Below are 27,022 nucleotides of genomic sequence, written 5' to 3'. Positions count from 1 at the left end.
AGGACCCAGGCTCAGGGGGATGACCAGTCCTCTTCTGGCTGTGCCGGGTGAACATATTAAGATTACAAATGGAATAATTAATAAATGCATGCGGGCTGAGTTTAGAGACTATTTAAACTAAGTCCAGGTCTAAAGCATGACCACATGGACAATGAAAGGGACAACACGGGGGAGGGGGAGGTGTCAGCACAGTAGCAGCTGAAATCGTCAGGTCTTGATCATCTTGATCTGCAACATAACCAGGAGGACTTTGGACAGGGACAGCAGCAAGTCTTTCAAGCCAGGTACTCCGCAGGTGTGGGCCAGGACCTCATGTCCTCCTAAGTTCTTAACGGGAGGAGATAGAAAATTCTGAAAATGCATTCCTCATATCAACAAGGATTTATAGTGGAGAAGGAGAACTGACCCTACTCCCCCAGCACAATAATATAGCAGCGTAAGACCTTGGGACTGATACAGGGGGGTCCGGCGACACTGTGGCCCTATCTGGGGGGAGGCCCAGATACTGCAAGATTTATTAACTGTTGAAGGATTTACTTGTTGTTGAAGTAAAACTAAATGTACCCTAATGAAAAAGTATCATATATGTGTAATTCCCATTTCCTGTTGATACAGGATTATTTTATATGTGATTGTTCTCATTTAATGTGGTCTAAATGTCGGAGAATAGTTGCAAACTGTCAGACAATCCTATGATCGAGGTCACCAGAAAAATTAGGTATAAGCTGGCACACTATTCCCTATGTAGTGCGCTACTTTTGACCACTGTGCCCTGGTCAAATGTAGTGCCCTCGTAGTCATTTGGGATACAGCCATAGTCTTAATCCAGTCCTGTACAGTATGTTCTCCGGTCTGTACGTGTGTAAGGCTGTACTCCCTAGCTAGGAAGATTAGTATTAGTATGCCGAGGAGATTAGACCTGCAGGATTCCGGTGTTTCCCACTATCCCATTATGTTCCCCTGCTCGATGTGCTCAGGGTTTGGGATTTTCCCAGCAGTCCCAAATGGATCCCTCTTCCCTTTTTATAGTGGATTACTTCATACCCATATTTTGCCTTTTGGAACACATACAAGTACATTCGTTTTCCAGGTTTTACCATAGATTGTAGGGGATTGCTTTTTTTGTGTTGGAAATAGCCCAGATAGGGAGAGCCGAAAAAAAAGAAAAAGGAAGAGAGAGTATAGAGATTGAGGGAGGTAGAGGGAGAGAGGGTTAGGAAGAGCTATATTCTGACCTGCTAATTGCATGTTCTGTGATGTAACAGTTCCTGTAAAGGAGATGACGTGATGGAGGACAGGGTTAGCTCTGAACTCAACACTCAGCTGCACCCTGAGAATTACTGGAGGAAGAGACAATCATCCTAACCTCATCTTCACAATCTTCTCATTCATCCTGCAAAAATGTACTCTGCCGGCCAACTTGTAACCTACAAGCATGCACTCACTGGTCTGGCTTTTTTGTATAAGGTTGGGTGGGTCTATGTTTTGGGGCAAGATTCAGAACTATCAGTATATTGAATCCCTAATTTCTTCCTTCAAATTCAGCAAGTGGTCATGTCACCAGGACTATCAATCACAGGTTGATCCAGATGGACAAACCGTTAAAAGTAGTCAGGTTTTTTCCAACAACAGGTGCAGGCATACTTGCCTGGGACAAACTTTTCTCAATTTCCGAATGGAAAAAGATTTTCCTTGCATTTGAGTAATGTTTCCAAAGTGAACTAAGAGCTAAAGCCTTGCCTTGTAATGCATGTTCTAGAGTGGGTTGTTTTAGTGCTAAAATGAGTATGCTACAAAAGAAAAAAGGGGTAATTGACTAATGCTTATTAATAGGGCCAATATCTATGTCTTGACTTGTGGGAATCTTGACATCATCTTATCGGTCATTTGCGATATACCTTAAAACAGCCAGGAAAATATGACAGCTCCTGAGACCCAAATGTGTACCCCTTTTCCTACGTAGTGTGCTACTTTTGACCAGAGCTTTATTGTTAGTGGGCTTTATGGGGAGTGCCATTCTGGGTAAAGTTAACCTTATGTAATGGGCCAGTAAAACCCCACAGTTAAAGCTCTCTTTCAAGGCAAGGTTTAAGAGGTAGGGGACTGCACCCAATAAGTGGGTCTGATTTAAAAAGCAGATCTTTGATTTTGGGTTGGGTAACCTACTAACAGCACACCCAAAGGATAAAAGCAGAACTGTGACCAAATTATGGGGTTACATTGTCATTATAGTCACCTGTTGTTTCTGTAATTATCTGACAATGTAATAACTTGCTGTAGTAGCACAGATTTCTAGATAACAGTATCGCAGGGCACTTCCTTACTGAACATGTTTGCATACAATACCAACACTTATGCACTATCTATGGAATGTATACTGAATGCTATGTATTTACTAAACCATTACATGAAGATAAACACAGAGAACAATGCTTTTGATTTATCTATTTTCGACAAATCTCCATTCAGATTATGAAAGTGAAAACAGTAAAGGAGGGTTTGAAAAGGAGTAGGATTGAGAGGGAGAGAGGGAGAGAGAGAGGGAGAGAGAGAGAGAGGGACAGAGCGAGAGAGAGAGAGAGCGAGAGAGAGAGAGCGAGAGAGAGAGAAAGGGAGAGGGAGCCAGAGGGAGGGAGTGAGGACAGGGTGGGTTTTATACATACTGTAGTGATGCGTGGGCCTCAGTGGCTTCAGTCACACAGCCATTGCAGCTGAAGAGAACTTCCAGAGCCCAAAACACGAAGGCTCATTTGAGCGGTTTTAGACAAAAGGCAACGAGCGATAACGGTTCACTTGTGTTCGGATTGAGGACGGGGGTTTTATTGACTAACCGGCAGACACAGTAATTAGCTGCTTGAATTTAAAAAAGCCTCCAGCACAGGTAGAGTACCGACATTTATCTTTGGTCGAACTATGGTTATGTAAACATTGCTGTAGTGGTGGTAGTGATGATGAGGGTTATTTTATATATGTAAAATATTGTTAGAGTGAAAATGAGATGAAACTGTTTATTTTATCATTAACGGATTATTGCATAACTCCACTTTAAATTGATCAACAAAACTGATGTTTTGTAACAGCTTGCAGGGTACTTTCTTCTAATACAAACAAACATATCCATGCATGAACTATGTTGATTTGTCATAGGATTTTGTCTGTTTATTTGCTGCATAAACTATATTCATGCTTTCAATTGTATTAGTGACATTTAATGCTATTTTCACGTTTGATTGCTTAACAGGGGTCACTGAGGGAGGTCGAAGAAGTGCAGATAATATAAAGGGTCTAAAGCGGAAAAAGGTTGTGGCAGAAAACCAGCTGAAAAAAATACCCAAATCTCCTGTGAAGCAGCCCTCACAGTCCAAGACTTCCGTGGCAACACTCCAAGGCGCCTCGTCCAAAGAAGCTGCACCCTCCTGCTCATACCCCGACAGCCCCTCTGGAAACCTTGCCTGTTCCCCCAGCCGAAATCGAGATACAGAGTATGTCCAGCCTGTTGTTGAATACATTGAAGGTTCGTCTATTGACAATGATGGGATAAAGCCAAAGGAAGCGCCTTCCCAAAAGCCACAGTCTCCAATCAGTGGTAAAGTGGAGTCTTCATCTGTTGTTGGAGAGTCTCCGCAAGCCAAGGACAGTAAGACAATCAATCCAAGCTTTGAAGGTGACTCTCCTTTCCAGATCAGTGCTCCCCTTGAAGTCTTGCTCAAGGCAATGGAACCAGACTTTAGCTCCTTGGCAGAAAGAAAAAACTCCTATCCAGTAACAGGTGTTACAAAACCATGCCAAACTATTATGGCCCGTGGTGGTAGTGATTTAAGTGCTATGCCTGCTGTACATTTTGGATTGCAGTCTCAAACTTGTTTTGTGAATAAACAAGAGAACTCAAACACAATGCAGTCCTCCCTCCAGACTGCTTCTTTGCAGCATGCTGCACAGCAGTTCAGCAGCCGGGGGGAAAAGCCTGGCCTGCAGATGAACTTCAGGGCGGGACCCTCCGCCACCCTTACTCATGCACCTGTTCCCCTACGTTCCAATTCCTTGCCCCAGAGTCAGCCACCGGTGGTGCACACGTGCCAGTCGCTCTCCGCCAGTGTCCCAAGCACTATTCAAGTACCTGTGACACCCGGATACAACCCAGTCCAGATGGCCACGGTCGTGAACTTTGGCCTTGAACCGATGTGTAGCATCTCAACAAAAGACCAGAAGCCTAAGAAGCAAGGGAAGTACGTTTGTGAATACTGCAGCCGGGCATGTGCAAAGCCCAGTGTGCTTCTGAAGCACATCAGGTCTCACACAGGTGAACGACCCTACCCATGTGTTACCTGTGGCTTCTCGTTTAAGACCAAGAGCAATCTGTACAAGCATAAGAAATCACATGCTCATGCAATAAAACTGGGGCTTGTGGCACGATCTGACTCTGGAACGGGGTCCCTCTCAGTAGAGTCTGACAAAGCCCTTGGAACGCATTCGGATGTAGAGGAAAGTGGGGACAGCGACGAGGAAAGTAGCACTGCAGACCTGGATCCTGACTCGTCGCAAAGCAGCGTTGCTGCGTTCTCTGAGAGCAGTTTGCAGAGTATAGGCACAACACAAGGCAACCATGGGGACGCAGGGGACCCATCAGCTGTTTATGAAATGCTTAAACCGACGACCAGCCAAAGGGGCTATGACTCCAAAGGGACAGCCAACCTTCCAAAAGTGGTTGTCTACCCAGTCAATGTCTCCCCTCTGCGTGCAGACAGTCCAAGAGTTTCAGACTCCACCCCCGAGCAGGCTACTGCCCAGCGGCAAAGGGACTTCCAGACTGCACATATCAGATCCAGCATCACTGTCCTGTCATCCTTAAAAGAGGTGGATTGCACGAGTCCCCTGCAGGATGCAGTAAGTGAGGACGAGGATCAGCAGTGCAGGTCCCCACCAGGAGGCGGACATGGTCAGCTTCAGAGGCAGCAGGCCACAGACTTTTCTCAGCAGCAACAGGGCAAGTGTCTGCTAAGTCCCCGCAGTTTGGGCAGCACCGACTCTGGGTATTTCTCACGTTCTGAAAGTGCTGATCAGGCCATGAGTCCTCCTAGTCCTTTTGTCAAAATAACCCCACCAACAGACATGGATGTCACCAAAAATGTACTTCCAAATCTTCCTGCAGGTGTTGCCACTGTCATGCATGTTGCTTCTGTGGAGAAATCACATGTTGTGCAGGGACAAATGCGTCCACCATTAGAAACAAAAGCACTCTCTCTCGAGGAGAGAATCTCAAAATTAATATCTGACAATGAGGCAGTGGTTGATGACAAACAGCTGGACAGTGTCAAACCAAGAAGGACTTCACTTTCCAGGAGAGGTAGCATAGACTCCCCAAAATCATACATATTTAAAGACTCTTTTCAGTTTGACCTTAAACCTATGGCAAGAAGGTCAAGTTCCAGCTCAGACATACCCAAGTCCCCTTTCACACCGACAGAAAAAAATAAGCCAGTATTTCTTCTTTCTGTACCTAATCAGTTTTCACCTATGGACTGTTTACCAATCACAAGAAGTAATTCCATGCCCACAACTCCGGGACACACAGGTTTCCCACCAACAATTACCCAACAACCCCACCCACTAAGGAGTTGCCAGTCTTTTGATGACAAAGTTGGTTCTTTAAATGATGATGTGTTTTCATCTGCCCCCTCTACCCCAAATCCAGCAATACATTCTCGTACCCTTGTACGACAAGTAGCAGTGGAGGATTTCTCCACAAGTGAAGGACTTACCTCAGTCCGTTCCATGGATGAAGGTTACCAGGGGTCTAGGGTTTCCACTGAAATAATCCAAAGGAGCAGGTCATTTGAGCATGCACAAGACCGAAACCGGAAGCCACAGCAGAGCAAAGGTACAATGTATGAGTGTGAAACCTGTCGTAACCGGTACAGAAAACTGGAAAACTTTGAAAATCACAAGAAATTCTATTGCTCAGAGCTTCATGGTCCAAAAAACCTTAAGCCAGTATCTGCCAGAGAGACTGAGCAAGATGTTTTTACTCTTGGCATGGTACATCCTTTTATCCCCAGAATAACTAGTATTTCAGGCATAATGGACCAACAACAATCCATTCGAAAAAGACGAAAAATGAAGAGTGTTGGTGATGATGATGACCAATCCCCAACTGACACCAACCCACCATGCTCTGTCAGTTTTGATTCTTGCCAACTATCAACAGCCAATTCAGGTCGGTCATTTTCTCAGCATTCTGGCGTGGTTGACCTACAGCCTAAAAGCAACCCACCACAAATACCTCAAATTCCGCTTGTAGCTAGAGGCACAGACGTAACAGAATCAAGACTCTCACCAATTAGAGAAACCCATGTTAACACTTGCAGTAAAGAGAGAAGTGACCTACAGAGGCAAAGCAGCGGTACTTCAGTAATCAAACACACTAACTCTCTAAGCAGGCCTAATTCCTTTGAGACCTCTGAATCTATTGACAGAGCCTCTCCAATTGATTACATGGACAAAGATAGCCATAGAACAGGAAAGTCTAAGGCAGATGCCACAGCAAATCTTTCACTAGAGCGCTACCATGAAAAAATGTCCATACCTAAATGTGCTGAACAGGGAAAACAAGGGATGGAAAACTGTGTTGACCGCACATTACCAACAGTTGCTGACAGCTGTGCTCCTGTCCAACAGTCTCGTCTGGTTCGCCAAAACAACATTCCTGAAATCCTGGTCACAGAGGAACCGGATCGGGAGCATGACAGTCAGAGCACTGAGCAAGTGGAAAAGCCTGCAGATACATTCAATTGGCCCCAGAGGAGTGAAAGCCTGTCCAAGCTACCCACAGAAAAGCTTCCACCCAAGAAAAAGAGAATTCGTCTGGCTCAGATGGAGCAATCCTCTGGAGATTCCAGCTTTGAGTCCTCGTTATCTCGCAGTCTCAGCAGGGACAGTAGTCTCTCAAGATGTTCCAGCATCTCAGCCTCCTTTGACAGGGACGAGCCATCCAGGTCAGAAAGTCCCTCCAGAGGGGAATGTGTCAACAAAATTGCTGAGCCTCAAGGCCTACCATTAGTCTTCAACACCCTGGGAGTCCCTGGCATAATGAGACGTGCTGCATCAGAACAGATCAGTTGCACTCAACCCTCAGTCGAGATCTCGTGTGACTATCGCAGCAAGTCATTTGACTGTGGCGTGTCTTCAATTAGGTCTATGTCACCCAACAGGTCAATGTCCCCAATGGATCTGCCAAAGAGTGCTCAAGTTTCTCCATCTGTACATGTACCTCTTATTGAAAGACGAAGGGGACCCTTGGTTCGCCAAATGTCTTTAAAGATTGGGCCAGAGAGTCAGCAAAATATTGGGAAGCATGCTATGCCTCTCCAGAGGCTCCCGGCTGTATTCTCAACATCTCAGCAGATTCAACAGATTGCCAACAAGCCCCCAAATGCCCAACCTTTTATTCTGCATTCTAGAGAAACTCTCCTTCAGAAAAATGAAAAAATGGTGCAGAGCATTAACTTGGGAAGCCAAAGTCAACAGCCTCAAGTTCATGGCCTTCCACATCCTTGGCACCAAACATCTAGGGTTCAGACATGCCAAAAGCTACAGCAACCTCTGGTTAATGTCATGGTCAACCAGGAAGAGGCTGCTCAAAACAAGTCTGCTGACTCTCAAGACAAGAAAAGTTTTGTGCCCAAGTACCAAATGCCATGTTCAGTTGTGAGATTAAGCCAAACATACACTTTCTCTAGCACACAAGCTACTCAGACAATTTTGCCAGTCCTAACAATACCTATTGCCAACCAGATTCAAAGTGTTTCAAAGCCTTCTGATTGTCTCCACAATGTGTATGTTGCACAACAGTGTCAACAAACTGTAGAGAATAAGACGCATCCAATAGTATTGCCTATAGGCCTACAAAACCACCCACCTTCTCAAACCCAACCAGGTGCTCCTCGACTGCCGCAGATCTTGATAACCCATGAGCAGATGCACCCTTCCCACTCTGTAGCCAGTACAGACAGCCTCTCCAATCTTCACGTTGTAGATACTGACTCAAAGGCTTCTCCAGATATGAACAAGGACAGGCCTTCTGCATCTGCTGGTCTTCAAGTGAAACATTGTTTAGTTTCCAATACCCAGAACCCTACTTGTGAAACTCAAAGGGCTTCCTCACTGGGATCCTTACACTGTACCCAGAAAATGGCAGCTGTAACTCTTTGCCCACAGCCGGAGCCAATTGCCTCAAGTAAAAGAATGCTCTCCCCTGCCAACAGCTTAGACATCGCTATGGAAAAACATCAAAAACGGGCAAAGGATGAGCATGGTGCTGCATGCCTCACTGATGGTAGGTCAGTCAACTACCTAAATTCCCAGATGGCAGAGGTGACCAGGCAACGGAAGCTGATGCTAGTTAGGCAGGTTTGCACCACTGAACCAGTGGACAGTCCTATTGAAACGGAGGCACCACAATTGGAACACGATAAGCCTGAAGGTGGAAAAGACTCCCAGACTCCTGAAAACTGCAAAACTAAAACACCTGAACGCACAAGACAGGATGAACAATATACTACAGTTCCTCAAGAACAGCCTAGCTCTGGATTGAACACCAATCAAGGAAGTCACGTGTCTTCTGTGTCGCCAAGCGCCACATTAAAACCTCAAGACAAGACAGAGGAACAGAGATTGGCCCCAACCAAGTCTCCTATTAGACCCTTGACTTTCCACGGACAGGTGAAACTAGCATCATCTGTATCTGTTGTCAATACAAGAGACAGCCACCGCCTGTCTTTCCCTAGCCTAAAAACTGCTACTACATTTACTTGGTGTTACCTGATGAAGAGGAAGCCTCTCCATGTTCCCCAGACAGACCAGAAGATCTCTGCTTACTCCACCTGGGCAGTGAGCCTCAAAAACCCCAATCCTCTAGGTCTGCCCACCAAGGTGGCAATGTCTCTCTTTGACTCAAAGCAGAAGTCCAAAACAATACACTACACCGAGGCCATAACAACGAGTATGAAATCGGACATCTTGGCCTATTCAAGCAAGCTGAAAGATGTAATGCCTAAGGTAAAAATAAAACGTGGTTATGCCAAGAGTACTAGTATATTGCATTTCACACTTTTATATGTAGTTTTATCCCGGTTTCTTTTTGTATAATTCAATCATTTGACAAAGATATTTCTGAATGGCAGTTTATCACATTGTCCTTACTTTGTATACTTAGCTTATTTTTCACATCAACTTTTTTCCTAGGTCCTAAAGCCTCAGAAGTCTTTAACAACTGAAAATAACAGCAAAGTGCAACCTGAGACTCAGACAAACAGCGAGTCAGACAAGGATGTGCCTCCCTCATCCAAACTAGAACCACGGAGAGTTAAAATATTTGATGGCGGGTAGGTGTCTCAACTCTAAATGGATTCTGCATATTACTTTTTTCCCTCCAAATTTGAGTAATTACTAATTATTCTAAGGGTTTTGCTTATGCACCGATTATGTCTCAACTGCGCAGATTCAAATCTAATGAGGACTATGTGTATGTGCGGGGACGTGGTCGTGGTAAATACATCTGTGAGGAGTGCGGTATTCGCTGTAAGAAGCCCAGCATGCTGCGCAAACACATCCGCACCCACTCTGATGTCCGGCCCTATCACTGCACCCACTGCAACTTCTCCTTTAAGACTAAAGGTCAGTGTTGAAGGCAGTGGCAGCGTGGTTTGGTATATATTAAAGCAATCAATTTGTTATAATTTTCTATGAATTATTATTTATAAACAATCGATAAACTACATTAATCACAATTGCGAATAATATTAACTATTTATAAACAAATACCTATTTTACAATTATTGTTACTGTATGTGAATGACAACTCCTTATCCATTTATAATGCTTAACATTCTATTATTTGTTTGCTTTTTATATATCTAGCATTAACTAATGGCAAAAGGATGATGTTGTTTTGCTGTATTATGAAATATTCAAAACAGTCATATCAGGATAGTTTGAGAAATAAGATTTAGGTAGGCAAATATTGATTTCCATCCAGATGTTGCACTTTATTCCTAAAATGTTTTACTTAAACTTTAGTTAAGTAGCACACATCCTTGTTTTTCCTCTTAGAAGCACAGATCTTTTTCCTTTTTGAAGACTAGATAATTTTGAACACGTTGTTTCTCTCTATCAGTTAAAAAAGGCAGCATGATTCACCATTCTCAAACCTATCTACCCACGCCACACTGCAGAACAAGTACTCCGTGTCAGTGCATCGTCCCACGTTCCTTTAAAAACATTTCTTTATCAGTTACTCACCCATTACATGGAGCCTGCCCGGAGACAGTAGTTTAGTCCTAAATGGCACCCTATTCGCTACAGAGTACTCTACTCTTGGTCTAAGCCCTCTGGGCCCTGTTCACAAGCAGCACACTTTGTTGGGTTTAAGGTGCCATTTGGGACATGTGGTACTCTCCGTCTTATGTAAACTCCTCCTGTGGCTCCTGCTACCCTAACAACCTTGCGACCTTTCATTAAAAAAGTCTGCCCCCACCCCCCACCCCCCAAAGAAAACAATGGTATGATTGTGTGGTTATTCTGTTAACATAATTGGTGTTTTTATTTCTGAATTGCCCTCCACCTGTAAAGAGTATGTCTTTAATCTCCTACAGGAAATCTGACCAAGCACATGAAGTCCAAGGCCCACAGTAAAAAGTGTCTAGAGATGGGGGTGTCAGTGGGTCTAGAGGACCAGGATGCGGAGGACTCAGGTACTTCCTTGACCCAGTGTGATGCATGAAGTCATACAGACACTGGGCTCTAGTCCCTGGAAAGACACAGTAACACACACCTAAGGCCTAATTACATATATTCTGTGTATGGGATGACATAGTTATTCTATCTGCTGTTATGTGGTATGTTCTCGGTCAGTGGTGACCGTTGTTCTACCTGTAATTATGTTCATTAATCACAGCTCTGAAATAGAGCAATACACACATCCCAAAGGCATGAAACAGGTCAAAGGCGTAAAAAAGAGATCTGTAAGAATATTTGATCCATTTTCATTTTTGTGAGTTCACTCAATCCACATGAATCCCTCAGCCTCACTGGGATGCCAGCATTACCACTCGGCTCAAAGCCTGTGTTCATTCCGCATTATACAACATTTGTATTTGATTATTTATAAAACAGCTTTTGATTACGAGGTGGCTGCCACACTTAATGTCTCCCCATCATTTTGATTTGAATCAAAAGACAGAGTGGGTTTCAGACTACCACAGTATTTATAATAGGTTACAGCACACAAAGATGCATTCATGCACTAACCCAATATGTCATTGTCATGAAAACATCCAGCACTTCCCTGCCGATGTTCACAGTAGTTTCCTTTGGATTTTAACAACCACATCGGCCTGCATTTAGATTCTTTTAATTGTTTTCCTGGTAATGAGTTAACACACAAATATGAAATGCTGTCTTTCCTTGCCTGCGTTGTGTAGCCACAGTGATCCGTAACCACGTTACCACAGCTGGGGTCCTAATTAGACGTTCTTAATGCTGCTTCTCCTCCAGTTAACGGGGAGCGCATTTGGGTGGCGTACAGCGGCGGGCGCCGCTTAAAGAGGGGAAATTGCAGCATCTAATTTTAGAAAGGGAAAAAAGGAAGAGAGTGAGGCTAAAATGCTTTCGATGGCCCCATCCACTAAGGGGATATTCGTTTTTTTATTGCCATTCTGCAGGTATACGCTGTAGTGAAAGTGATTGGAAACTCATTTTACATTGTCACACATGGCAACCTATTAGTTGTGTTGCTTAGACTAAAGCCCTATTGAGTGATGTACTTTATAGTGAATAGGTTGCCATTTTGGGCACACCCATTGTGCACTCAATCTTAATGATATTCATTGGTAAATTATGGGAGAGGATATCACATACTTGTTTTTAAGATTGAGATTAAGGCATTTATGCTTTGATTAAGGCAGTGGGAAAGATCTCTACCTACTCCACCTGAAGGACTGAGTTTTTACTGAAAGATCAGTGGGCCAGTTTCAGATCCAGGCTCCAGCAGTACACATGCTCTGGAGGCGGCAGCACAGCCCACTGGACCATCCTAGGCCACAGGGATATCGGATTCCTAAACCCCAATGTGGCTTTGTCTGTATTGGTTAATATCCGTACACATTTCCACTGATGTAGATACTAAGAGTCCTGTATCTCTCTGTCCAGGAGATCGTAGCCAGGTGGGCAGTGCTGACCATCCGGATTCAGATGGAGAAGACTCAGAAGGCGCAGACGATGACAACGAGGACGACAACGATGAAGAGGAAGAGGACAGCCTGTCGGGCCTGTCAACCAACCCCTCGGTCTCGGCCAGCCCGCTGCACATCCCATCCTCCCTCCAGACGGAGCTCCCTCCCAGCTCCCTGCTGGCTCAGATGTCCATCCATCACCACCACCAAGCAGCTCCACTGCCCCACCCTCAGGCCTCCGAATCCCAAGCCCACCACGCTGCCGTGGACACTGAGTCGGTGCCTATGCTCAGCCCCGTCTCCCTGGTCAAGCAGATGTCCATCTCGGGAAGCTGCACCAGCCCCGGCCCCATGCCCTACTCCCCGCCCCCGCACGCCCTCACTTCTGACCACCACGCCTCTGACACAGAGTCTGTTCACATGATGAGCCCTGTCTCGCCTTGCAGGCAGATGTCCATCGACTACCCCGACTTTGACGTGCCATCTAGTCCCCCCACACCAGGCAAGGGCTGCTCCAAGCTCGGCCAGGTAACCTTTTATTCCAAACTCACATTCTCCATCCCTCCCTCTGTCCATTTCCATAACCTCTCCATTTCTTCTTTGTGAGCCATTCAGTTGTACCTTTACATGTGTATTTTGGATGACTGTCCTTTTTCAAGATCCCTTTTTGGTTTGGCTTTAACTTTTTGACTGGTGGCCTCAAGAATTCTCTGGTACAATATGAAATTCATGGTTGACTCAACAATGGCAAGTTGGCAGCAAAGCAGCCCCAAACCCTAATGTGTCTGCTTCCTTGCTTTATTGTTGGTATGGGGCTCTTCTGTTCAAAGGGAGTGTTTTGTTTTTGCCCAAACATCAGGCATTGTGGCCAAATAACTCCGCCTTTGACTCATCTGTCCAGAGCACATTGTTCCAGTAGTTTTGGGCTTTACCCAGGTGTTGTCTGGCAAAGTCATTCTCTTGATATTATTTTTAAGAGCAGAACATGCTTCCTGATGTCCCATGTAGGCCAAGAATGTGGTTAGAATTTAGCTGAAATATGTCTAAGTATGCACAAAAAAGGACTACTTTCCAAGGGGTATATTTTTACATGTTACTGTACCTCTTTATTTAAATGTTATTATAGCTAATATGTTGGCATTTTTGCTCTCTCCCAGGATGGCTCTTTAACTCTTCACCCTATGCCAGTAAGCGAGCCATGTGTCCCTGTCGGGACAGACGTCAGCACGCAGACTGCCTCCTTGGCCCCCCAGACCTCCTCTTACGGCCCCTTGGACTTTCCCTCCCGGGGCCTGACCCAAGGACCAGGGTCCACTCAGGGTGGACACACACACCTTTTCAGCCACCTTCCTCTACACTCCCAGCAACCCTCACAATCCCCCTACAGCATGGTCCCCGTGGGGGGCATCCAGCTTGTTCCCGCTGGCCTGGCAGCTTACTCCACCTTTGTGCCCATCCAGGCTGGCCCTGTCCAGCTCACCATCCCTGCTGTGAGCGTCATCCACCGGAATACCAGCCCCCTCCCGTTCCCCAGTTCCCCACAGCCTGAGGGCTCCAGCTCATCCCCCACCACCCAGCCCCTGGTAGTTCAGGAGTCCATCAGCAATGTCATGCCCTGCTTTCCCCTGAGACAGGTCACGGGGCTTCAGGCCGTTGGCGCCTCCCACCAGACCCTGCAGTCCATAGGTCTGGAGACCCTTAATGTCATGGGTCTGGCTAGCTCTGGAGGCCTGTCCTCCACCCAGCTCCTGTCCCAACACGGGCTGACACTCAATGCTACCCTGGGGCTGCAGGTCTTGGCTACGAGTCCCACCTCCCAGAGCAGCACAGGCCCTCACCACACACACATCCCCGGCCTGCAGATCCTCAACATTGCCCTCAGCCCCGCACTCATCCCCGCTCTCAGCCCTGTCGCTGGTCCCACTGAGAGGGAGGCCAGCCCTGAGGCACCAGGGGCCCTCCAGCATGCCTCTCGGACCGAACCAGGCCCCTCGGTCAGCTGTCCGTCTGCTGCATCCTCCCCTACCTCTACCACTACCACCGTTACGGGAAGTCCTGCGCAGGAAGTGACACCATCAGGCCGCTTGGGGCCCAGGAGCTCCGTAGGATCTGATCAGACTGCAGAGGAGGAAGTGCGGGCTACAACATCGCTACAACCATCCCCGTCAGGGCCCCCTCCTGCTCCCGGTGTTGGTGTTGAGGGGGCTAAAAATCCTCCAACAGGGGGAGCCAGTGAGCCTGTCAGAGGCGGTGCGCCTCAGAGGCAGTCCATGGTTTCTCGGCAGAAAGGGACACAAGACTACAGTGATGAGTCAGCGTCCAGTGATGACGAAGGCAGACTGGTCATCGCCACCTGAACCCCCCCCCCCCCCCCCCCCCCATTGACGTAGCTTGTTTGAACCAGTTTGAATATTGAGATTACAATAGTGATCACAGCGTTCAACCTGTGTTACCAGGCTACTTATCAAAAAAGCTCTTTATTCTCTTTTTGTAATGCTTGTCACTTTCTAAGACTGAAAACACTTCAAGGCGCATTTGTTTCTCTGGCAAAACGCCTTTCAAAGCACAGTTTCTGATATTCATATTGTATGTGCAATCATGAATGATGATGATAATGAAGACCAATTGTTTTTCTTTTAACTTTTTTGTCAGCTCCAGACAATTTCTTTTTTTGTATATGTTGTATAGACAATTGTGCCTTTTTGGAGTTACTTGTTTTAGGAACCTGTAAATAGTACCTTACAAATTCAGTAGTTGCTTGTGTTCATTTCGATTAATGGAAGTTAAAAGAAAAGAAAATACCAGTGAATACCAGTTTTTATTTTGGAAAGTTTTATGTAAATCGTAAATTTATGGAAAAAGTAAATGTGTTGTACTGGTATATGTACATTTCTATGGATTTGGGGCATTGTTTTAGTGTACAGATGTTGTGTTCGGCTATTTATTATATTCCATGTAGTGCCCATGATGATTCATAAGACCATAGGTATGTGTAATATGGTAGCTTTACATTGCTGTATCAATATTATTATCAACTGTATCAGTAAAACTTTGTTTACAAACGTACAAGCGGTATTCAAGTTCATTTCTTGTCTGAGATGCACTTTGCATGTTGAAATGCACACGAACAAATGAATAACTTTGAATGATAAATGATATTCAGAGGATAAATAAGCAGATGACATTTAATGCTTTATTTTAATAGACACAGTGGTCAAAGATTGAGTTTTGGTTGAAAGAGCAGTGGGTCAGATTCAGACTCATGGTACTGCAGTACACCTGTACATGCTGGACCATCCCGGACCATCCCAGACCACAGTAAATATCATCTTAACTGAAGACCGTCTCAAGCAATTCCACCCAGTTTTCAACTTCATTTCCCAACCTGCCGAAAATGACACCTTAAGGGACACTTTATTGCTTGATGGAAAAGTGTAATTTTCTCCAGGAATGACAACTCTTTGAGGCCACCGGCAAAATACGTATGAACCAGAGTGGTGTCATGGCCATAAATGAGGATTACATTACATATCTGGTTCGGGCTCGTTGCGCAGGCTGTGATAACTTGCATCTCCGTTAAGGCTGCCTCCTTGAAATAGTACGCTTTCTCCCTCTGCCTGTCCGTTGGTTAGTGTTGTTGGGGGGGGGGGGAATGGAGGATCCTGAGTTGAGCCAACAGAGACGCCTAGGGGACAACAAGCTTTACTGCTTAAGCTGTAGGTGGAGTTTATATTTCTTCTCTAGATGGAGCACAGCTATGGACAGAAGTGATTTTACATGGTTGCCGGGGTACCCAAACTTCTAACTCTGGCCAAACTCTGTGCCGCAAGGAGTCTGGATCTGAGTACCTCCGAGTACAAGGTTTCTAGTTCCCAAAAATCATGTCAATGTTCTGAGAGATCTCAGAATTTGTTGCGTTCTGTCTAATATGTCCCAGAAACTGATGGGTTCGGTCAAAGTCAAAACATGCAGGTAAAGTGAACTAGAAAATGTGTGATTTCTTCTCTGATTGATTGGAGATAAGCGAATAAGTGTGTTTTACTGAAGTACATGATGACCTGGTTATAGACAGTGTGTTGTACTGAGGTTCATGTTGACCTGGTTATAGACTGTGTTGTATTGAGGTACATGATGACCTGGTTATAGACAGTGTGTTGTATTGAGGTACATGTTGACCTGGTTATAGACAGTGTGTTGTATTGAGGTACATGTTGACCTGGTTATAGACAGTGTGTTGTATTGAGGTACATGTTGACCTGGTTATAGACAGTGTGTTGTATTGAGGTACATGTTGACCTGGTTATAGACAGTGTGTTGTACTGAGGTACATGATGACCTGGTTATAGACAGTGTGTTGTACTGAGGTACATGATGACCTGGTTATAGACAGTGTGTTGTATTGAGGTACATGTTGACCTGGTTATAGGTCATCATGTGGAAGGTCATCAGCGGAAGACATCGATATGAGTCCTGAGGCAAAACGAACACAGCAAGTCAGGAGAATTAATGGAACCGTTCAGGAGAAATAGGTTACAGTTAGGGGGCAATGGTTGCCCCCAACATGAGGCAGCAGGGGAAGCCTAGAGGTTGAAAAGGGTTGGCCCAGAAAAAGTAAAGGTTCCTGGATCTAATCAATGAGCTGACAAGGTCCCTCAGCAAGACACTTAACCCAAATTGTCGTGAATAAGAATATGTTGTTAGCACCAGAGAAACAGCTAGACTATTGTAGTCGGACCTTTGTCGCCCCTACATCCGTGGTGCCTTAGCGCTAACTTAGTGTGGCCACATCCAGTATAGCAGTGTCTATGAAGACTGGAGTGTGGAGCAGAGTCATACAGTTGTCATGCCTAGGAAACTAAGGCTGAGGCTTGCTTCATCACAGGCTGATGTCCCGACTGGAAAAAGGCCAGACGTGCCCTCCTGTACAGCTGCCAGAAGCGGAAGGGACCTGTCCCTACTGCCACTTATTCCCTTTATAGTATATGACTGTTAACCAGGGCCATATGGCTCTGCTCTTAAGTATCGCAGTATAAAGGACATAGGCTGCCATTTGGAATTTACACAAGAAGTTCCCTGTCCAATGGAAACTGCCGGTAACACCACGCCAATGGTTGGGTGTTTCAGAGCTCTGTCCGGATGTCCAACTATGTTTTTCCACTTAATTCTGCTTTGTAGGCTACCATCAAATCACTGTAGTGTCATTGGTGAATTTGTTAGTTCTCCATCCAATGGGGTACATCGGTAAAATCAGGAACTAAATAATCTATGGTTAATGGTTCGGCTGTTGTAATCCTGGAAACAGAGTCAAGGAATGGCGATGCTGTGATGAGATAATGTATAATGATTTATCATTGGAACCCACATTTGACTGAGGTCGATTGTCATTTTAACTTTAACTTTTAATCACCACAAACGAACATGCACAAACTGGATAACATAAAAAGAAACCGGTACATTTGAAGATGTCCTCCGCCTCTTTGGCAGCGGTCACCGTTGAAACTGCTGCCTCTCCTGAAAAGGGCAGGACAGACTGGGTGGGTTTGGGGCTCGTTTCATTGTGAATATGCTTACTTTTATGGAATTATGTACTGTAGTGTGGGCCTGCAACCAGACTGGGCGAATTTTGATGAACGCTGTTTTCCATTATAGGAGTAAAGCCATGGTCAAAGTGACTGGTTCAGCCCAACTTCCACTTTACCTTTTCACACCCATAGGTCTGGCAGAGAGGAAATGCATGTACATTGCTCCATTTTTGCCAAAGTGTCAGTTTTTATAAAAGGTAAGTTGCTCTGGTTGCAAATGCAATTACATATTTTATTGACGTTTGCTACTTTTAGGTACAGTAGAGGAAACTAAAGTTCACCATCCATCCGTTAAACCTAGCCTGCTTGTTTCTATGGTATAAATAATTATACGGAACATGTCCAGGCACTAGTGATTTATGTTTACGGTCGTAAAAGGCTGGTGATGTGAAGCAGATTTATCGATACTAGGGCGCCATCTACCGTACAATCAGGGCATTTAATTCTTCAAATATTCCCTTTTCAGAAGTTGGCTCGCACCGCCGCCCGCCACCCGGCGTCTCCATCCCTCTCTCGGAATTTCTAAATTCTTATCTTGGTCTGCACGTTGCTTGTCGGTGACTATTAACAAACAGCATTGTCTGCGAATAAGTCAAAGGACATAACTGTTTACACGCGACAACAGGGGGAGAGGGGCGAGGTGGTGAGTATATAAAGTACATGCGGTGCACATGTGGAGCCACTGACAGAACGGAGCGAATGGAATGCTTTTGCGCTCTTTTGTGAACGTACCTTGTAGCCAAACGTACGCAGTTGACACTGCTTCTCTTTTTGCAGTCTTTGAGCTTTTTTTATGAACAGTAACATTTCATTTTGTGAACAAGGTTATTTTAACTAAACTGAAGTAATATCAAAATATGGATTTAAGAATACTTCTCTCCGTGTTGTCAGTGATGTACGTCGGAATTGTATATACAGGTAAGATCTTGCAAAGAGCCTCATGTTTTAGCGAATGTTTTAAAGCTTATTTAAACGTACGTCAATACTTGTTTTTTACAAAATGGTCACAGTATATATACATATACTGTATTACCTATAATAGCCTATATTTCTGTAATATGTACGCGTATTGTTATGAAGAAAAAAGTTCGATTATCAACGTTTTACGCATACAACTATGCAAGACTCTTGGTTTTGCGTGTCATGTTTACTCCATGGCAATAGCATCTTGCAGAATTCCTTTCTATTTAAGTATATATATATTATATATAATCATATGAAACATAAGCCAACATCTCAATAATGTCTCCTTCACAGTCTCATCGGCCCCTATGGGAGAGAAGACAGCGTCTACCCCAAAAGCTACCCCTGGCCCAGTGCACCACATCAGGAACAAGCGATGCTCCTGCGCGACGTTCATGGACAGGGAGTGCGTCTACTTCTGTCACCTGGACATAATATGGGTCAACACGCCTGAGTAAGTCAATCATATTGATTGCATTGACTCTATTGTTTTATTTATTGAATGAAACTGTTTGAGTAAAATTATTTTGTTTATTTCTTTAGGCGCGTGGTTTCTTACGGTCTGGGAAACGCGTCTAGAAAAAAGCGGGCCATCAGGGATTCCAAGCAAGACCCTCGCTGCAAGTGCGTCCGTGAAGATGACGGAACATGTGCTAACTTCTGTCAAATCGAAAATCACCCAAGGTAAAAACGTACACATTACAAATGATTTCAGGCTTGTTTAAACTTTCCAGAAGCTTCTTATAGAATGTTATTTGTCTAATGTTTGGTGGTCATTACGTGAGTAAATTATCCCAATGTAAGCTTAATGGCAACACAAACATGTACACAATAAAAATAAAAAAACACAGCCTTCGGTGCTCGGTATTACAAAAGTCCTCTATTCATTTTGATGGTCTATTTTCAATTCACATTCAAGCTGCCAACAAAGCAAATATCCGAAACCTGTGTGAACAAGTTTGCACGTGAACGTGTTTTTCCCCGTTATATGTTTAAAAACCACGGGATTACTGGCAACCCAACTCTATTCATGTATACTTTCGCTATTTCTTCAGATACGGGGCAACTGGTGCGCTAGACACCGCGATCCTCCGCCCTGCCCAGGGCGATGACTGTGTTGAGGGGCGCCAGTGCAAACACAAGCTGGCTGCCAAGACGAGCAGGATTAAAAGGTAAGAGAAACCAGCGCTCCGACTGAATCCAGACCAATACCACAGGTCTCTTCGGCAGACACTCTGCCATAGGAATGACAATTATAATTAGAAATTCACGCGAGCTATTGCTTGTTGTGAGTAAAAAGGATCTGTGATGTTAATTGATGTATACGCGCACTGCTTTATACCTGAGGCGAAATTTAAAGAGAGTATTTGAAGGTGTGTGACCGTGGAACAATGTAGATATTATTGAGGGAAAGCCAAATAAGAATGTCAGAATATGAAAGTCAAGACGTCTCAAATAGTTATATTTCCATAATGTATTCATGTGAAGGAATGTCTACAGTCACACCCTGCTATGATGGCACATGTCCCTAGCATACGTGTCATAGTGGTGCCTTAATATAGGCAACCCCTGGCAGAGCTCTAACTTATCATTGTGTTTAGAAACCTTCCTAAAAAACCTGGGAGTCTGGCTGAGCATGTGGATTTAACTGCAGATGACAGGATGGGCTAATCTTGAGGTTTTAGTCAGTTGGTTGAAACGAATGCAAATCACTGTCAACGTTGTACTGTATGCTTTCTGTTCGGCTATTGTCCTCCAACAAAGTCTCTTCTCTTTTTCCTCAGGGTGAAACACAAAGAGCAAAAAGCCAAAGTACCTTCGGCTCTAAGGGCTACAGTGAAGGCTCGCCTGCGGCTCGAGAAGTGGAGGGTGAGACAAAGACGCCGGGCGAGAGAAGAGCGATGAGAAGGTTGATTTCCACGTACTCTGTCTCACATGAATAGAAGGGAGGGTCTTGTCTCTCCCTGTCCACCCGCCTTTGGGGACTCGTGAGCCGTGGTCCCACGAGAGGCACCGGAAACCCAGCACGCAGCCTGCCACCGGACCCCCTTTTTTGAAACTTTCGGGGTGTGGGTCATTTAGAAGGGTGGATGGCTTGCTGGCGTGTGCACATTTGTCTTGCCCTGGACCCCTCACAGAGACGCAGACAGTTTGTGATGGCCACAGGAGCAAATCAGACGGACAGGAGATATCAACTTCTATTGACAACACTCGACAAGACGAGGACTGACGCTCGATTGTCCCCGCATGCTCTCTGAAGGCGTTTCTTTGGGCTTCAGTAGCAACCCTTAAACAAAAACTCAGATAACACACTTCAAAACCAAGTGTTTAGGATGAAAACACTTGACTGAACATGTTTCTATAATCCTTTTTAAACACATCGGGTCATTTGAAATTTCAACGATATGTGTCACAGTGTGTACAGGGGCATCCGATGTTATAGTGGTTAAGAGCTTTGGGCAGGTTATCAGCATTTTAGATTGAATCCCTGATCATACAACTGTGAAAACAAATCTGTCATTCTGCCTTTGAGCAAAGCAGCTCCAGTGTCTGTGAAATAGGACAAATGAAAGCCAACACCTGATATTGTCATTGTAATATATAAATACCAGAGCACGTTTGTTTGCTGTGACAATTTTTCAACATATAAACACGTTTATCCAGCACCCAAGGTGTTTGGGTTCTCAACAATGGGGGTGTGGTTGTAAGAGTGTAGGGCGTAAAGCCATATTTGCATGTTTCCTCGCATGCCTTTTGAGTGAATGTGAGCTACCCACCCATGAACGTGTGACAGACATGTTGTTGTTGCATTCCTTTTCTTCATTCCTGAAGCCTTCGTGGAGTGTCTGGTTCACTGAACGTGTTTACAAAAAAAATGACATATTTCGTAACATTTGTGTTATGGCCGAGTTGTTCTCACTGTTGTCTAAAACACTTTGCTGGAGGTGTCTTGTTGGACATGGGAGTCGCCATGTGCTAGTTTGTGAAGTGACTTGTGGTTCATTTGAGAATCCAACTAGGGGTGATTTTATCACACACAACCTGCACTCAGAATGACACCTGTCATCAAGGATACAGCAGCAACACTAAACGGGATGATGGGAAAGTGAACATTAGTTCTAATGTCTGAGAACTTAAAGGATGTAGGTGTTCTCTTGGTAGAAAACTGACTGTTAAAGAGATGACCGCCATGTTTAATCATGCACGCTGAACGCATGTGTTTCAGACAAGGACACATTAGGAATATCTAAATGCCTAATTTTTACATTTTAAACACTTGGGTTTGGGTTATAAACGTGTCACCCGTTTCATGGTTTCACACTGTAGCTAATGATTTTAATGGCTGATACATTTCTCTATGCATTCTTGTGGCTGTGGCCGGAGGGGAAAACTCATAGCAGCATCAGTAGCTCACCCGCTGCTATCCTGTCCAGATTTCTTGTTTCTGCTGTATTCAGCTTGACAGTGGATTCAAGAAAGATCATAAGCTAATATGCTTATTGATTTGATTCAATGGCTTGGCATAGGTTAAACAATTAATTTATTCCTGGCCTTATCACAGTTCAATTGAGGTTTACTACTTGAGACAACAGACCTGACCTTTCCAAATAACCTTGTTGCTATTAGTAGTTGTGAGTTTTTTGCCGATATTTGGTTCTGTCTATTGTTGTCTAGAATTGTTCTATACACATTGTATAATAATTCCAACTATATGTTTAATGCACATTGTTCTGCCCCTTTTTTATTTATTCAACTTATTTATAGCAATTTTGGCCCTGTGTGATATGTCATTTCTGTGAAATGCTTTTTTCGTCAAGATACCTTTGGCAAGCTTAGGGAAATAAATTGTCACATTTATTTAAAATCACTTTATCTCTCCTGGTATTTCTTTCCTGTTACACAGTCACATACAGCACATTGGAGTATTTTTATTCAGACTGATAAATCTTTATTGCCCCTAAAGAGCAATTTGGTTACAGCAAAATCACGAAGCACAAAATGTCCAATCTAAATGGCAGCGATATACATATTGTACAGATGCATAGAAATACCTGCTGATGAAATTATATAGTACAGCTGATTTCAGATCAGGGATCTATCGCCACTGATGTCAGACGAGTGATTTCCTTTTTGTTGTGGATCACAGAGTAGAACGAGGGCGCAGCACTGGGGATGGGATCTGTTTTCACCAAGCTGTTTTACTACACCCTCCGCTGAACAGTGTACTGCTACAGATGAGAATCATTCAGGTACTAGCAAACACAGCCTCAGTAGGTTGGGTCTGCCTCCCAAATGACACCATGTCTCCAAGGGCACTGAGTTTCATGTGTTTATATCATTATACACTGAACAAAATTATAAACGCAACACTTTTGTTTTGGCCCCCTTTATCATGAGCTGAACTCAAAGATCTAAGACTTTCTTTTTGAACACAAAAGGTCGGTTTCTATCGAATGTTGTTCACAAATCTGTCTAAATCTGTGTTAGTGAGCACTTCTCCTTTGCCGAGATAATCCATCCACCTCACAGGTGTGGCATATCAAGATGCTGATTAGACAACATGATTATTGCACAGGTGTAACTTAGGCTGGCCACAATAAAAGGCCACTCTAAAATGTGCAATTTCACTGTATTGGGGGAGTCCGGGGGGGGGGGTCCGAAAACCAGTCAGTACCTATTGTGACCACCATTTGCCTCAACACATCTCCTTCGCATAGGGTTGATCCGGTTGTTAAATGTGGCCTCAGGGATGTTGGTACACTCCTCTTCAATAGCTGTGCGAAGTTGCTGGATATTGGCAGGACCTGGAACACAATGTCGTATACGCCGATCCAGAGCATCCCAAACATGCTCAATGGGTGACATGTCCAGTGAGTATGCTGACCATGCAAGAACTGGGATGTTTTCAGCTTCCAGGAATTGTGTACAGATCCTTGCAACATGGGGCCTCCATTATCATGCTGCAACATGAGGTGATGGTCGTGGATGAATGGCACAACAATGGGCCTCAGGATCTCGTCACGGTATCTCTGTGCATTCAAAATGCCCTCAATAAAATGCACCTGTGTTCGTTGTCCATAACAGAGACCTGCCCATAACACACGCCTGCCCAAACCATAACCCCACCGCCACCATTGGCCACTTGATCCACAACGTTGACATCAGCAAACTGTTCACCCACACAACGCCATACACGCTGTCTGCCAACTGCCCTGTACAGTGAAAACCGGGATTCATCCACGAAGAGAACACCTCTCAAAAGTGCCAGACACCATCAAATGTGTGCATTTGTCCACTCAAGTTGGTTACGATGACGAACTGCAGTCAGGTCGAGACCCCGATGAGGATGATGAGCATGCAGATGAACTTCCCTGACAGTTTATGCAGAAAGTCTTTGGTTATGCAAACCGATTGTTGCAGCAGCTGTCCGGGTGGCTGGTCTCAGATTATCTTGGAGGTGAAGATGCTGGATGTAGAGGTCCTGGGCTGGTGTGGTTACACGTGGTCTGTGGTTGTGAGGCCGGTTGGATGTACAGTAAACCCCCAGCTATCCGTGGTTCCACATTCACAAACTCAAGTATCCGTGAAAATGTTTCAAGAAGTCCGAAATTCTAAAAACGCACTAATTTCAGCCATCCAAGCGTCGATCCGGTTAATTGCATTGCACGTTTTTCTATAAAAAAACATAAAAACACATTGTTTTATGTATATTTAATGTATTTATAAGTGTTTTATATCTTCTATATGCTAATCAAAAAAGTAATAAAGTGAAAAATATGGTGGACATTCCTGCAGTCAGCATACCAATTGCACGCTCCCTCAAAACTTGCGACATCGGTGGCATTGTGTTGTGTGATGGAACTGCAAATTTTTGAGTGGCTTTTTATTGTGGCCAGCCTAAGGCACACCTGTGCAATAATCATGCTGTCTAATCAGCATCTTGATTTGCCACACCTATGAGGTGGATGGATTATCTTGGCAAATGAGAAGTGCTCACTAACACAGATTTAGACAGATTTGTGATCAATATTTGAGAGAAATAGGCCTTTTGTGTACATAGAGAAAGTCTTAGATCTTTGAGTTCATCTCATGATAAATGGGGGCAAAAACCGTTTATAATTTTGTTCAGTGTAAATACTCTGCCATTTAGGAAGAATAACCCAGACTGCTTGAGCTCTGATATGCGAAAGTGCTGTATTGACTGAAGAGAGATCATTTGGAAGTTAATACCCTTAACTTCATACTTTAATCAGTTTGCCAAGCCAATAGAGGCAATTCATCAGAGAGCGGCAAAGGAATACTTGTGTGTAAAGTGTGACAAAACTGCGTTACTTAACATACTCCTTTATTTCAGCTAGTCAGGGGCTTTCCTCTCTTTATTTCAATCATGCCTGAGCGTTAAGGAGATATACAATTGCATTGCAATTTAATTCCTGGTACAGTTACTGGAAAAGGGGCAGAATTCATCCGCTGAAGCTAATAAAGTCTAAGTCACTCTGCAGCCATTAAATAACTCCAGCTTTGAACTAAGATAACCTAAGTAGGTTAACAGACTACTAATTTTTATTAAATTCCATCAATCATTCTGAAGTCATAGCCCTTCCTTAATCCCTAACTAGCAATTTGTATTAAGGTAAGATATTTAATTGCTTCAACATAGAGATATCATGAATCATTTCTCAATTTGAAATGGAGATTTAGTATCCGTGTACACATGGCCCCAAAATTACATAATGAACATTAGTTGAAATTACAGTGAAAAAGCCCAATGAGGTAAAACACCAATGTAACATGGTTAAACAGGGAGTCATGCATGTTTTTGGAAAATAGTTTTGTAGTGCAGATCTTATAAGATCTAATACATTTTATTAATTTTTTGACTGTTAAGGGCTTTCAAATATTTTTTATACCAAATTGTAACTTTCAATCAAACCTTGTGGACGTTGTACAGAAATACACTACTGGATCTAAAGAGTGTAACTATGAGTTTGTAGCACCAGTTATTATATCCTATAGTGTTTGATTTATGAAAAACATTTATCAGTAAAACAATCGCTAAGAACTCTGACCAAATTGGTATGTACTGCAGCTTCAGCTGTGAAAACCCTAGCCATAAACTGCCAAGACCAGCATGTTCCTCATACTTTCTCATTTCAGAAGATGTAGTTTGCTCATAGCCCTTACGACTGTGGGATTATAGACATTTACGTAACCTCTCTCTTCCTGAACTATTTACTCTGGTAAAACAAAGCAAACAGGACCTTGTGTAATTCAACACATGAATCAATTTTATAAACGAATTCACCAGGCACAGTAATAAAGAATGTTTCTACCACAAACAGACAAAGCTATGTAGGCAATAACAGATTGTCATGACGTCATCCTGTTTTCAGGTGAGACAGCTGGCTTTGGATCCTCAACCTCAGAGTTATCTACGGGCAAGGTAATCCTGCCAATTGTAGCCAGTAAAAGATTAGCTTAAGTTTCTAATGGCAGTTTAAAGAAAACAGATCCCTGGGGAATCATCTAACATTAAGTTGAAAAAAGGGCCAATCCCCATTAAGAACGGAGAAATTAACTCTGCATGCCAGCCTATGATAGCCTAGAACGTGGAGCCTAAATGTGGATAGCTTTTTAATTTAATTTTCAGCTCCTCAAGTGCTTTTTAATTTTTTTTGATGAAGCAGAGATTACGCTGAGGAAGTTTTCCTTGCCAGTTTGCCCGCCTTACACATGATGCATGTTACATTACATGCAATTGGTCTGATCGAATACAAATGTATTATTGAGGAAAGAGAATATACTAGTATAGTTTAATGTAGTTATTTCCTTGTTCTCTGCTATGCATTTCTATATCAAGGCCTGCAGCGACTGGTGTTGGCAAATCTTGATGCAAAAAGAAAGAAAATCTGTGTTACCTAATCAGCCTATTTAACAAAACGAAAAAAAACTGTGCCTCTGGCCTGTTCAGAATACTTTTCTCCAATTCTTCCCTATGAATGCATAGTTCAATAAAACAATGACTGTGTTTTGTAATCATTCCCTGTTTACCACATGAAACAGGTTCATCAGAGATCAATCTGCTGATATTCACACGCTCATGTGGAAGCAAAGGAATCTGATGTAGAGGTAAGGCTGATGTAGAGGTAAAGCTGATGTAGAGGTAAAGCTGAGGTAGAAATAAGGCTGAGGTAGAGGTAAAGCTGATGTAGAGGTAAGGCTGATGTAGAGGTAAGGCTGATGTAGAGG

The 27,022-nt window shown here is 43.9% G+C and overlaps 2 protein-coding genes across 7 annotated transcripts in view; both read left to right on the top strand.

Annotated features, from left to right (window-relative positions):
* hivep1 (HIVEP zinc finger 1) overlaps positions 1–14,598 on the top strand; it is a 53,563-nt gene extending 38,965 nt beyond the window's left edge. For 5 of the 6 annotated variants that reach the window (XM_010873532.4, XM_010873535.5, XM_020050118.3 and 2 more), the window contains 6 exons: positions 3,242–9,054; positions 9,241–9,380; positions 9,497–9,672; positions 10,650–10,748; positions 12,205–12,755; positions 13,385–14,598. In XM_010873532.4, coding sequence (XP_010871834.2) covers positions 3,242–9,054; positions 9,241–9,380; positions 9,497–9,672; positions 10,650–10,748; positions 12,205–12,755; positions 13,385–14,584 — 7,979 coding nt within the window. In that variant the 3' untranslated portion in view covers positions 14,585–14,598. The remainder of the gene's footprint in view (positions 1–3,241; positions 9,055–9,240; positions 9,381–9,496; positions 9,673–10,649; positions 10,749–12,204; positions 12,756–13,384) is intronic. The other variant, XM_010873536.4, reaches the window with a different exon arrangement.
* A 2,824-nt stretch (positions 14,599–17,422) lies between these two features.
* Positions 17,423–22,640, top strand: edn1 (endothelin 1). Its single transcript, XM_010873540.4, has 7 exons — positions 17,423–17,761; positions 17,877–18,006; positions 18,276–18,727; positions 19,067–19,226; positions 19,316–19,456; positions 19,828–19,944; positions 20,557–22,640. Exons 3-7 carry the CDS (start codon positions 18,667–18,669, stop codon positions 20,675–20,677), a joined length of 600 nt encoding a protein of 199 aa, XP_010871842.1. The 5' UTR covers positions 17,423–17,761; positions 17,877–18,006; positions 18,276–18,666; the 3' UTR covers positions 20,678–22,640.
* Positions 22,641–27,022: the final 4,382 nt, after the last annotated feature.

This window comes from Esox lucius, chromosome 10, assembly GCF_011004845.1.
Source record: "Esox lucius isolate fEsoLuc1 chromosome 10, fEsoLuc1.pri, whole genome shotgun sequence".
NCBI lineage: Eukaryota > Metazoa > Chordata > Actinopteri > Esociformes > Esocidae > Esox > Esox lucius.
This window is presented reverse-complemented; position numbering and strand designations above follow the sequence as displayed.